Source organism: Vipera berus, assembly GCF_964194415.1.
Source record: "Vipera berus genome assembly, chromosome: 14".
NCBI classification, from domain to species: Eukaryota; Metazoa; Chordata; class Lepidosauria; order Squamata; family Viperidae; genus Vipera; species Vipera berus.
The window spans coordinates 8610193-8623231 of NC_138217.1; the positions used below are offsets into that span (position 1 = coordinate 8610193).

The 13039-nt window shown below is 42.2% G+C and overlaps 1 protein-coding gene across 1 annotated transcript in view; it reads right to left on the reverse strand.

The window, feature by feature from the left end:
* Positions 1-3156: 3156 nt before the first annotated feature.
* The window catches only part of PPM1F (protein phosphatase, Mg2+/Mn2+ dependent 1F), a 16613-nt gene continuing 6730 nt past the window's right edge, over positions 3157-13039 (reverse strand). Inside the window, exons 3-7 of the mRNA XM_081338636.1 lie at positions 12279-12478; positions 11089-11277; positions 9958-10101; positions 8050-8143; positions 3157-4942 (exon numbers count right to left, since the gene is read on the reverse strand). Of these exons, the coding sequence (XP_081194762.1) occupies positions 4575-4942; positions 8050-8143; positions 9958-10101; positions 11089-11277; positions 12279-12478 (995 nt within the window). The 3' untranslated portion in view covers positions 3157-4574. The remainder of the gene's footprint in view (positions 4943-8049; positions 8144-9957; positions 10102-11088; positions 11278-12278; positions 12479-13039) is intronic.

Genomic DNA, 13039 nt, shown 5'->3' on the forward strand with positions numbered 1-13039 from the left:
TGGACAGTCTTTGCTTGAAAACCTCCAGCCATGGAACACCCAAAATACCAGGAGGCAAGCTGTAACATTGGTTAGTTGTTCTGCTAGGAAGCTTCTCCTTCCAAGCTTCCAGGTTGGGTCTGCCTTTCACTTAAGAAAGTTTTGTTTCACTAACAGACACTGACAAACCAACTCTGCCCACGTTACAACCCCCGAATCTCAGCCAGATTGGAGGAATGAGAGACGATGACCTTTGTCCGCTGCACTAATGCTGGGGGCTGACGTCCACGCAAACTAAAGTGACCAAGGTTGAGAAATACTGATTGAGTGGACTCTCCATTCCACTCTCTTGCTCTATGATCCTAGCTTGTGAACAAACCACAGTTTGGACCAACTTCGGATGCAGCGAGAAGGACGGGGGTTTAAAAATCAAACACAGATGAACGAGACATGCTCCTTGAAAGAAAAAAAAAGCAGTTAGGAAGACTGCAGGACTACGTCATGAAGAAAATGCACTGTCTAAACCTGGCTTATCAGTCTTTAACCTGGACTGAGCTTCCCGGGTCACTTGCAAACTAGTGAAAGATACGTCTTTAAGTATTGACTTATTCTCTACTTTTATTAAGGCATATCCAGCCTGGGACGTATTTTAAGATATTGTGAATACTGTAATTCATTTTTCTCCTCCTTGAAAAAGCTTTTAGTGTGTCACCACCTCAGCTTCTGACTACCTTTGATATAATCATGGCAGGTTCCCCAAATCACTCTAGGAAAATTCAGGGCTCTTCTTAAGCTAGTTGCTGATCAAGCACAACCAAAAGACTTCACGCTGAAGTAAATATTTTGACTTCCCATACAGACCAACTTTTCCAGACGGTGTCCTGATCCGCACAACGCACAATTTCTCACAGAGGCATAACTCTCCATGAAACAAGACAGAATCAAACACGGCGGCTGGCTTACAATTTCCCACCACTGCTACGTAATTTGCTCCAAAGGTACCCCTCGATTTAAAATGGCTCGCTTAGTGACTGTTCAAAATAACAAAGGGTATTGGGGGAAAAAATGACTTAAGACCGTTTTTCTCACTTAGGACCACTGCAGCATCAGCTTGGCAACTGACTCTTATTTATGACGGTCGCAATGTCCCGGGCTCCCGTGATCCCCCTTGGCGACCTTTTGACAAGCCAAGTTGATGGGGAATCCGGATTCACTTAACAACAGTGTTCCTAATTTAACAACTGCAGAGATTCACTTAACAACTGTATCAAGAAAGGTAATAAAAGGGGGCAAAACTCAGTTAACAAATGTCTCGCTTAGCAACAGGAATTTTGGCCCGCACTGTGGTCGTAAGTTGAGAATTACCTCCATTAGCAAATGAAACTGGAATTGCAACTTACATGGATTAAGAGATGAGTTGAGGTTTAGCCCTGACACTAGAGAATAGAATAGAATAGAATAGAATAGAATAGAATAGAATAGAATAGAATAGAATAGAATAGAATAGAATAGAATAGAATAGAATAGAATAGAATCAGAATAGAATCAGAATAGAACTAGAATAGAATAGAATAGAATAGAATAGAATAGAATAGAATAGAATAGAATAGAATAGAATAGAATAGAATAGAATAGAACCAGAATAGAACCAGAATAGAACCAGAATAGAATAGAATAGAATAGAATAGAATAGAATAGAATAGAATAGAATAGAATAGAACCAGAATAGAACCAGAATAGAACTAGAATAGAACTAGAATAGAATAGAATAGAATAGAATAGAATAGAATAGAATAGAATAGAGTAGAGTAGAACCAGAACAGAACAGAACAGAATAGAACAGAATAGAACAGAACAGAACAGAACAGAATAGAACCAGAACCAGAACCAGAACCAGAACCAGAACCAGAATAGAATAGAATAGAATAGAATAGAATAGAATAGAATAGAATAGAATAGAATAGAATAGAATAGAATAGAATAGAATAGAATAGAATAGAATAGAGCTGGGAGGGACCTTGGAGGTCTTCTAGTCCAACCCCCTGCTCAGGCAGGAAACCCTATACCATTTCAGACAAATGGTTATCCAGTCTTGTCTTAAAAACTTCCAGTGTTGGGAGTATTCACAACTAGCTGGATGCTGTAGAGAAGAAAAAAATTCTAAGTTTACCAGCAACTTCACGGCATAGTAATCAAGAAAAGGAAATTATAAAGCAGAGAAGAGCAACAGATTTTGAAAGATTCTGTCCTAGTTACTTTTCCTGTTGCTCTTCATAACTGAGGAGTTTTTCCCCCCTTTTCTTTATCATCAGATTCAACTTTAAACCTATCAGCAGCGCTTCTAGTTTAAGCCTCAAAAAATGTGCTTTCTTGTAACAGCGCCCAGCTAAAAGGAACAGCAGATTGTTTCATTTAATTCAAAGCCTCTTCTGTTTTGGAAAAATTCCAGTCATTTCCAGTCATCGTTTACCAGAGAAAGTATTCCTGGATTATAGAGATCTGGACATACCTTTAAAAAAGCCTTGAGGGTTTGAGCAGCTTTTTAAACGTCTGAAATAAACTCCTACAAGGGTAAAACAGAATATAAATAGTCCTTGACTTACAACAGTTCGTTTAGTGACAGTTTGAAGTTACAACGGCACTGAAAAATGGGACTTATGACCATTTTTCACACTTATGACCGTGGCAGCATCCCCAAGATAATGTGATCCAAATTCAGAGGTTTGGCAACTGACTCGTGTTTATGACAGTTGCAATTTTCTGGGATCACGTGATCCCATCTTGTGACCTCCTGGCAAGCAAAGTCAATGGGAGTAGCCAGATTCATTTAGCGACCGTGTTCCTAGCTTAACGGCTGCAGTGATTCACTTAACAACTGCAGCAAGGAAGGTTTGTAAAACAGGGCAAAACCCATTTCACAAATGTCTCGCTTAGCAACAGAAATTGTGGTCGTAGGTCAAGGACTACCTGTTTCCTACTCCTTTGTCAGCAGGCAAATGACATCTGATAGCTGCCCGTTTCAAAATGCCAGTGGTAAAATAATAGTAAACATGCAGATCTAAAAAACTGATTCAAATAAACCAGGGGTCTTCAAATTTGGCCCTTTTATGACTTGTGGACTTCAACTCCCAGAATTCCTCAGCCAGGCACACTGGCTGAGGAATTCTGGGAGCTGAAGTCCACAAGTCATGAAGGGGCCATAGTTCCCCCATGCTGGCTCAGGAATTCTGGGAGTTGAAGTCCACAAGTCATAAAAGGGCCAAGTTTGAAGACCCCTGGAATAAGCCCGCCAGGAGAATTTTTTTTTTAAAACAAGCTGAAGATACAGACCAGTAGGGAAATAATAAAACAGTTAAATTCAAAAACTTTTTTGACACAGATGACAATTATACACGAAAAAAAACCCATGTTTGGCAATTTAAACTGCAACTTAGGTTATCTCAGCTTAGCTTATGGATACTGTATGACCATATATAAGTTTGAAGCAGGTTTGATATATTAAATAATTGGGGATAGGGAAGGGGAGCAGTAGATTCTTATCACCTCCTTATACTTCATTTTGTAAAATCTCGTAGTTGACGTTCTCGGCTAATATTGTCTTTGGTATACAAAAGCACAACAGAACTAGACGGTTGACGCTCCAATCCTGAACTTAATACTGAATTTCTCTGTGGAAATAAGCCACAGCTTATTCAACGGTTAATTTCCAAAAGACCCACACACCCCAACGCAGCCCCCTTTCAGCCGAACACGATTTAAGTAATTTCCAATGGCGCCTCCTCAATTAAAACAAAAGAGAGCTGGGCCCTTGGAGATCTTCTCAAACGTGGCCCTTTTATGACTTGTGGACTTCAACTCCCACAATTCCTCAGCCAGGCATGCTGGATGAGGAATTCTGGGAATTGAAGTCCACAAGTCATAAAAGGGCCACGTTTGAAGACCCCTGTTCTAGTTCAAGCAGGAAACCCTACACCAGGGGTAGGCAGCCTTGGCTCTTTTATGACTGGTGGACTTCAACTCCCAGAATTCCTGAGCCACCATGGCTCAGCTTGGAAACTTTCCCTTTCCCCTCAGCATGGTTGGCTCAGGAATATTGGGAGCTGAAGTCCACGAGTCATAAAAGAGCCAAGGTGGCCTACCCCTGCCCTACACCATAAGATGTGAACACACATTGGAACTTCTCAAGAAGCAAGGCCTTCAACCCCCAGCCAATCTGAACCCTATGTTTTTACGATAAGCTTGAGCTATAACATCACTTCAGCCTGACTGACACCTTCTCTGTTCAAGCCCCATCCCCCGTCCGCGGAAAACCAAGTCAGCCAGAAACTTAAGTCTACCCTTTTCTCTTCCTGATGATGCCTCCAAGAGAAGCTTGGAGCTTCTCTCCTACCCTTTCTCCAGCTGCGGAGTCTGACGTTATACCACCCATGGGTTAAGGGACAGCTGGATGGATTTTCTCTTCAAGGTCAAATCCCGACGTTCATTCCAGGCACCATCTTTGTTTTTTTCCAACGTGGAAGAGCTCATCTTAAAAATGTGGTGACCATCTAGACTTTGACCGCGTTGCAGATGTTGCTTTTGGACTCGACGCCCTCTCAGTTGTTGGCGCCAGAGCTGAAGAAGCTGAACGAGGAGCCCTGTTTGCCATCCTCCACAGGGCAGGTTTTGGGGTCTCTGAGACAGTCGGCGACAATGTCCTTGGGCTCACGGAGGAACAGCACCAGGACAGTGATGTTGTCGGTGGAACCGCTTTCTTTCGCTGCGGCCACCAGCTTCTCCGCCGTCTGAAGGCCATCTCCTTGGTTTCGCGTCAGGTGCTCCAAGACGTGGTCCACCACCTCGACCGGCTGGATGGCATCGAAGAACCCATCGCAGGCAAGAAGGACGTAATCTTCCGTTCCCGTCAGCTCAAAGGATGCGCCATCCGCGCAGCCGGAGATGTAAGGTTTTTGCAAGAGATCCCCTATAAAAAAAAAAAAGAACGAGAAACCGGAGATAAACACAGACAGTCCTCGATTTGTTTAGTGACCGTCCGAAGTGGCAACAGTACTGGAAAAAGTGGCTCATGAGTGTTTTTCACGCTTACAACTGTTGTAGCATCCCCCGTGGTCACGCGATCAAAATTCAGACGCCTGGCAACTGACTCATGCTTATGACAGTTGCTGTGCTCTGGGGTCACGTGATCCCCTTTTGCGACCTTCCGAGAAGCCAAGTCAATGGGGGAAGCCATATTCGCTTAACGACTGTGTTACTAACTTGAAGGACAGCAGTGGCACTCGTACCTGTGGCAGGAAAGGTCACAAAATGGGGCAAAGTTCACTGAGTAACTGTGTTGCTAAGTTGTATGCCTGTATTTGCACACCTAATAATCTGAGGGAGCAGGAAGAACTGTTTGCCATGAATATTAAGGCACGCTTCTGGGCGTCTATTGAAAATATTAAAAATATCACTGCAGATGCTTTGGGAGCGAACAGCACGAACTTTATTCTTTAATGGGCACTGTCAGGTTGGAGTTACTATGGCAATGCACCGTACGGAGCAATCTTTAATGTGAGCCTCTCAATGGCAGCCAAAGTTTTGTGAGATGCCACTGTTTCTGTGAATATGAAAAAGAGGAGATGTGAATGGAATGGAGATAGGATAGGATAGCATGGGATGGGATGGGATGGAATAGAAATATAGAATAGAATAGAATAGAATAGAATAGAATAGAATAGAATAGAATAGAATAGAATAGAATAGAATAGAATAGAATAGAATAGAATAGAATAGAATAGAATAGAATAGAATAGAATAGAATAGAATAGAATAGAATTACAGAATAGAATAGAATAGAATAGAAATACAGAATAGAATAGAATAGAAATACAGAATAGAATAGAATAGAAATACAGAATAGAATAGAATAGAATAGAATAGAATAGAATAGAATAGAATAGAATAGAAATACAGAATAGAATAGAATAGAAATACAGAATAGAATAGAATAGAATAGAATAGAATAGAATAGAATAGAATAGAATAGAATAGAATAGAATAGAAATACAGAATAGAATAGAATAGAAATACAGAATAGAATAGAATAGAAATACAGAATAGAATAGAATAGAATAGAATAGAATAGAATAGAATAGAATAGAATTACAGAATAGAATAGAATAGAAATACAGAATAGAATAGAACAGAATAGAATAAAAATACAGAATAGAATAGAATAGAATAGAATAGAATAGAATAGAATAGAATAGAATAGAATAGAATAGAATAGAATAGAATACCTACGCACGAAGGTAAAAGGTACCGTTTGGTTACTGTGATGCAAGCGCGAGATTTCTACAATAATGTTTTAAATGCAACGCCATTAACACTTTTGGAAGCTGAAAAGGGATCTGGAGAAGGAGCGCATCAAGAGGCCGAAGATGGTCAGATAGAAGACAACGGTGTTGGAGGAGATCAAGAGACAACCTCGTCGGATGAGTCTATAAAACAGAGGGTGACGCGTGCTGCTGCAAAACGATCTAAGAAGAGAAAATAGCAGGATTTGCAGAAGTCTATGGAACTGCTACGATGTAGTCAAGTAGTCAAGTATGGGAGGTGGTAAAAGGTTTAGGTGTCGACGCAAGATATTTTCATACGTGGTGGTTTTGTGGAAAGGATGAGTTTTTTTTTTTTTTTTTGGATTAAAGCTTGGTGGAATATACAGAAGTTTCTTAAATGGAGGTTAAAGTTTTGTTCGCAATCTATTTTTTTTTCTTTTTCCTTTTTTCTTTTTTGTTTGTTTGGAATAACTATAGATATGGTACTGGAAGAGGAACGGCCGATTACAGAAGAGTTGACTTTAAAGTTTTTTGATTTGGTTGAGGTGTTTTTTTTTTTGTCTTTAATATATATTTAATACTATTAAGGCTTGTTTCATCCTATATAAGTTAGAGAGTGTGTCTTTTTTTATTTTTTAGTTTTTTATATATATTTAATATTGCTAAGGTTTGTTTTATCCTACATAAGCTAGAGAGTGATGGATTTTAGAATTTATAGTTGTTAGTATATGGTTGCTTAGGTTTGTTTTTTTTATATATATACCTTGTATTTAGCTCTGGGAAGTAGGGGGGGGAGGGGGGGAGGGGGGGAGGAAGGGGGGGGAAGGAGGGAGGGGGGTAGGGGGGGAGGTAGGGGGGGAGGAGGGAGTGGGAAGGGGGGTTTCTTAAAGGAAAATTGTATTTTAAAACTTTTCAATAAAAAAAAAAAGAATAGAATAGAATAGAATAGAATAGAATAGAATAGAATAGAATAGAATAGAATAGAATAGAATAGAATAGAATAGAATAGAATAGAATAGAATAGAATAGAATAGAATAGAATAAGAATAGAAAAGAATAGAAAGAGAATAGAACAGAACAGAATTACTGGATAGAATTGAATTACAGACTAGACTAGAATACTGTACTATACTAGACTATATAATAGAAAATATTAGAATATGTCTGGCTGTTTTCTTTGGCAACCATGTCATTCTTTGTTTTTTGCCTCCAAACCCTTCACTTTGTTGTCACCAAGTTTGTCTCATCATTATAGTAACCATTTTGGTGAGGGGTAGCTTCTATTTGTGGAGGCTGACCATCGGAATCAACCCTGCTTGGTCAAAGACACAACAGGGGCAACTGATTTCCCAGCTGGCTGTGTCATTCGGACTAACAATTTTCAGCCAACCGTTTGTACAATAACCATTCAGAGTGACAACGACACTGGGGAGAAAAATCGCTTGCAACTGTTTTTCATACTTATGCTTAGCAGCAGCCCCACCGTCACATGGTAAAAATTCGGGCACGTGGCAACTGACCCTGATTTGTGACGGCTGCAGCATCCCGGGGTCCCCTTTTGCAACCCTCTGATAAGCAAAGCCCATTCGCTTAACAACCATTTGACTAACTTAACAACTGCAGTGATTCACGTAACCACCGTGGCAAGAAAGATCATAGAATGGGGCAAAACTCACTTAACAACAGAAAAATTTGGGCTCAGCTGCGGTTAAATTGTGCACATTGTCCAACTAGCTTTAGGAAACACACTTACCGATAGCTCTGGAAACAGCCAGGGTGCCATTAACACGCCAACAGTCCATGTATGTTATGCAACCTCCTAATTCTTCTATGCGTTGTCGCTCGTCCTGTAAAGGCAAGGAAACACACACCTTGTGCAACAATGCAACAAAGAGGGATTTGGAAAAAGCGAAAATTACTTTTCTCAGGTTCTTGAAAACCTCAAACACTTCAGGGAAACAAGATCTCCTTGAAAACCTTTTTTTTTAAAAAAATAAAAAATATCCACTTCGCTTCTTCTTTAAAAAAATAAACTCTTGAGCTTACACACAAATTGCGGTTCATTTTAACTCTACTTTCTTGACTAAGCCTCAGCTTCTCTCCGTAGGCAAAGGCCAAACCCTAAGATTCAAATTTTGACCCAAATATTTCAAATACAACAGTGGAGTGATTGGTTTAACTTTTGGGGTTACCAATTAATCACTCTTTTCGCAGTGAAGAGTCAATTGAATTGACTGGAGTGGAATGTTATGTTTGAGATGAGATTGTGATTTAAAATTATATTTTAATTAAGTACAGATGGGAAATCGTACAACTCTTTGTAGACCCCTCAAGCAAGAAGGGGAACCTATGAGACTTGTTTCAGTTATATTTAACAACATTTAGCCAGGGTGGACATGTTTAGTGTCAATTGTATATCTATTACATACACATTTTTTCTTTTTTTCTTTTTACCCAGAGCGGTTAATTCCCCCCCCCGTCTTGTTTGTACTTATTGCTATTCTTTGTTCCTTTTTTATTTGCATTTCATCTTTTGAAATCAATGAAATCTTGTAACAAAAAGGAAGGACCCTCATATTTTATTGTCTCTAATCACAGAGGCAGAAAGTTCTTGAGGACCGTCATTTTAACGTTGTAGCTCTAGTGTTCAGTTGATTCAACAAATCATTTGAAGGGCTACCCCAAAAAAGAAGGGGTTCAACCTATTTTTCAAAGCATCTGAAGGCAGGACAAGAAACAATGGATGGAAACTAATAATAACAATAAATAATAACACTTTATTGTCAAAGTACAACATGTGTACATTGAGATTAGCTGAGCCTCCCCCCGTGCTCTCTCCCCCCAACACACAGTGACAACAAGCCCTCCATCCCACCACACCATGTGAACCAACTTACACCACACACTGGCCTCCCAAGTCAATTCTGCATAAGTTCACAGAGATTATATCCCATTCAAAAGCCTAACAGCCCACGGATAAAAGCTGTTCTTCAGCCTGTTGGTACGGCTGGCTCTACTCCTATATCTCCTACGGATGGTAGGAGAGTAAAGAGATACCGTCCAGGGTGTGAGTCATCCCTGAGAATCTTCCTCACTCTTCCAAGGCAACGAGCCCTGGCGAGGTCATCCAGTGGTGTCAGGGGACAGCCCACAATGTCTTGTGCTGTGCTCACCACCCTCTGTAATACTTTCCTGTCCGCGGCTGTCAGGCCAGCATACCAAACCACAATACAGTACGAGAGGACGCTCTCTATAGTAGACCGGTAAAAGAGGGTCATAAGCCGTTGTTCTACCCTGTTCTTCCGCAAGAAGCAACCTGGAATTAAGGAGTAACTTCCTATCAGTGAGGACAATCAACCAGTAGAACGGCTTGCCTCCAGAAGTTGTGGGTGCTCCATCGCTGGAGATTTTTAAGAAGAGGCTAGACAGTCACTTGTTTGAGATGGCATAGGTTCTCCTGCTTGAGCAGGGGGTTGGACTAGAAGACCTCCAAGGTCCCTTCCAAGTCTTGTTATTCTTCGATTAAAAAAATAATTCAACGACAAGGAAAGAAATCAGCTTTTTGGACGACGGAGGATCTTCCAAAATAGGCCAGCCATTGTTTTTAGACCAAGGTGAGCGAAAATAAACATAAATGGTGAAGAACTACAGGGCAAGTTACCTCTCGCTCGGGTTTGTGAGGTTCCATCAGAGTTATAACTTTGCCTTGCTGGACCAGCATCACTTGAGAATCCCCCAGCCAGGCTATATGTAGTTTGTCGTCCACAAGGAAACAAGACACACCCGTCGTGCCGCTCCGCAGCTTCTATAGAGATGTTTTGAAAAAGCATGAAAAGTTATTTCCTCTCCCCCCACAAAGGTTGGAATACAACACAAGAGAAAAAGTCCCGTTTTATGTAGGACGATTTCCCTCCTAAGCTTCCGGTTTTAAAACTGTGCAAACCACGCGAGAACTGGTACAAAAAGCAAGCTTTTTTTTTTAAGAAAACAAAGAGCTCTTTGTTACTCGCCTGAGTTCCGATTCAGCTGAATAATCACAGATCTGTGATCGCTCATACCGAAACTGTGACAAAAAAACGTTATTTCCTGCATGCACAAAACCGCATCTGCCATTATGCTGGTATATAAAACACGCAAAGCACACTCCAAATCCATTAATAAACGAAAACTTTTACAGCAGTTCCTGAAGCTTGGATCTTTTTCTTGCCACTGCAGACACAAGATTGAGGCTAACAACGGCCAACTGTTTCCTAACCCTTTATAAATAGTCCTCAACTTACGAAAATTGAGACTAGAATTTTTGGGGTTAAACAAGGCAGTTTATTTGTATTCCCGCCTTGATTGTTTTTACAAATAATCTCAAAGCGGTGAACATATCCAGCACACCTTCCTCCTCCTATTTTCCCCACAACAACATCCCTGTGAGGTGGGCTGGGCTGAGAGAGAGGGACTGGCCCAAAAGTCACCCAGCTGGTTTTCATACCTAAGGCGGGACTAGAACTCCCAGTCTCCTGGTGATTGCTCAAAAGTCACCCAGCTGCTTCTCATACCTAAGGCAGGACTAGAACTCCTGTCTCCTGGTGACTGACCCAATGTCACCCAGCTGGTTTTCAAACCTAAGGCAGGACTAGAACTCCCAGTCTCCTAGTGATTGCCCCAAAGTCACCCAGCTGGCTTTTTTTGTAACTCTGAACGGTCACTAAGCGATTTACAACCTTCCTCCAAACTCGTCCCCTAACTTTTATACCTCCTCTTTCGCCAACGAACCTTTCATCCCTTCCCCGCCACTCACCTCCCTCCTGGCTCTTGCGAGAAACATCTCATCCATCTTCTGGAACGACTCTCTCAAGGCTTCTGCTGGGCTGTCCAGGAGCTTCTCGTGACGTGCCAGGTTGACATGCAAATGGGTGGCGGCGTAGTTGGCAGCCTCGATCCCGCCGTGCCCATCGTAGACAGCAAAGTAGGCCCGATCCACGCCGTCCTGTCGGTAGCAAGGAGGAGTAAAGACAGAAGACAAAGACAAAGCAGCCTTGTTGAGCCAAAGCTTCAAAGAAGTAGCTTCTCTTGGAGGGAAATGAAACGCGCGCCTCGGCCCCACCCAGATGTTTTCCAACCACAAAGCCCATCAGAGGTGGTTAACTGGGGCAAGGATAAAGGAGGAGAGAAGTGGGGAGGGAAGAGAATATCTCTAATTCAGTGCTAGAAGAGAGTGGGGATTGCAAGGAGGAGGAGGAGGAGAAGGAGGGTGACTGAGTCCTTCGGGAGAAGGGCGGTATACAAATTTAATAAAAGTAAGTAAAGTAAAGTAAGTAAGACTATGGATCTTTGGTGCTCTCTGAGCTTGGTTGCTTTCTTGCAGATGTTTCATGACCCAACTAGGTAACTTCATCAGTGCTAGAAGGGAGTGAAGTTTGTGGAAAGAGGAGGAGTAGAAGGAGGAGGAGGTGAAGAAGGAGGAGAAGGAGGTGGTGGTAGTGGAGGAGGAGGAGGAGGAGAAGGTGGAGAAGGAGGAGGAGGAAGAGGAGGAGGAGGAGGGCTGTGGGGTCCTTGGTGCTCTCTGAGCTTGGTTATTTTCTTGACCCAACTAGGTAACATCATCAGTGCTAGAAGGGAGTGAAGTTTGTGGAAAAAGGAGGTGGAAAGGGAGGGAGGGAAGAAGGAAGGAAGGAAGGAAGGAAGGAAGGAAGGAAGGAAGGAAGGAAGGAAGGAAGGAAGGAAGGAAGGAAGGAAGGAAGGAAGGAAGGAAGGACTGTGAGGTCCTTGGTGCTCTCTGAGCTTTTCCGGCAGAGATTTCATTACCAAACCACCATCAGTGTACTGGTGAGGTTAGCTAGTTGGACAACGAAACGTGTGCAAGAAAACCACCAAGCTCGGACAGCATCAGAGACCCAAGAAGTCAGACGCTGCAAATCCAAACTACGTCAGCGTGATCACGGAGGGCCATGTCCGTCCGCGTGTTCTCCCTAGCTTCCAGAAACTCACCTCCAGGCCAAACAGCTGGTTAAATTCTGGAAGAGAAACGTGTCTATCTTCCATCTTCCGTCGAGTGTTACGAGTTGCGTGGATAGAAATCTGAAGGTAGCGCTTAGCCGGCTTCAAGGCCGGAAGCTCTTTCTGCCATTCGCCACAAATATCCAAGAGTTTGTTAAAGAATCGGCACTGCAGAGGAGCAGCTTCCAACACTGCGGTTGAATTAAAAAGAATTTTACTGAGACACGCACTGGGAAACTGTCAGGGCCTCGCCTGGTTATCTTCCACCTGAACTTTTACAAGACAGTCCTCGACTTACGGCCACAGCTGGGCCGAAAATTTACTTCGCTAAGTGATTGTTGCCCCATTTTACAACCTCCCTCGCCGCACTTGTTAATTGGATCTGCCTTCCCCACTGACTTTGCTGGTCCCCAGGACACGGCAACCGTCATAAATGTGAGTCAGCTGTCGAGCATCCGAATATAAATCACGGGACCACGGGGATGCTGCCACGGTGGTCAGTGTGAAAAACAGTCATAAGCCACTTTTTCCGGTGCCGTCGTAACTTCAAACGGACACTAAACAAACTGTTATAAGTCAAGGAAACAAATTGGAAATGAATCAAGGAGAGAAGCCACCTGGAATTAAGGTGAAACTTCCTGACCGTTAGAAGAATTAGCCAGTGGAACAATCTGCCTCCAGAAGTTGTGGGTGCTCCAACACTGGAGGTTTTTAAGAAGAGACTGGACAGCCATTTGTCTGAATTTTTTTTT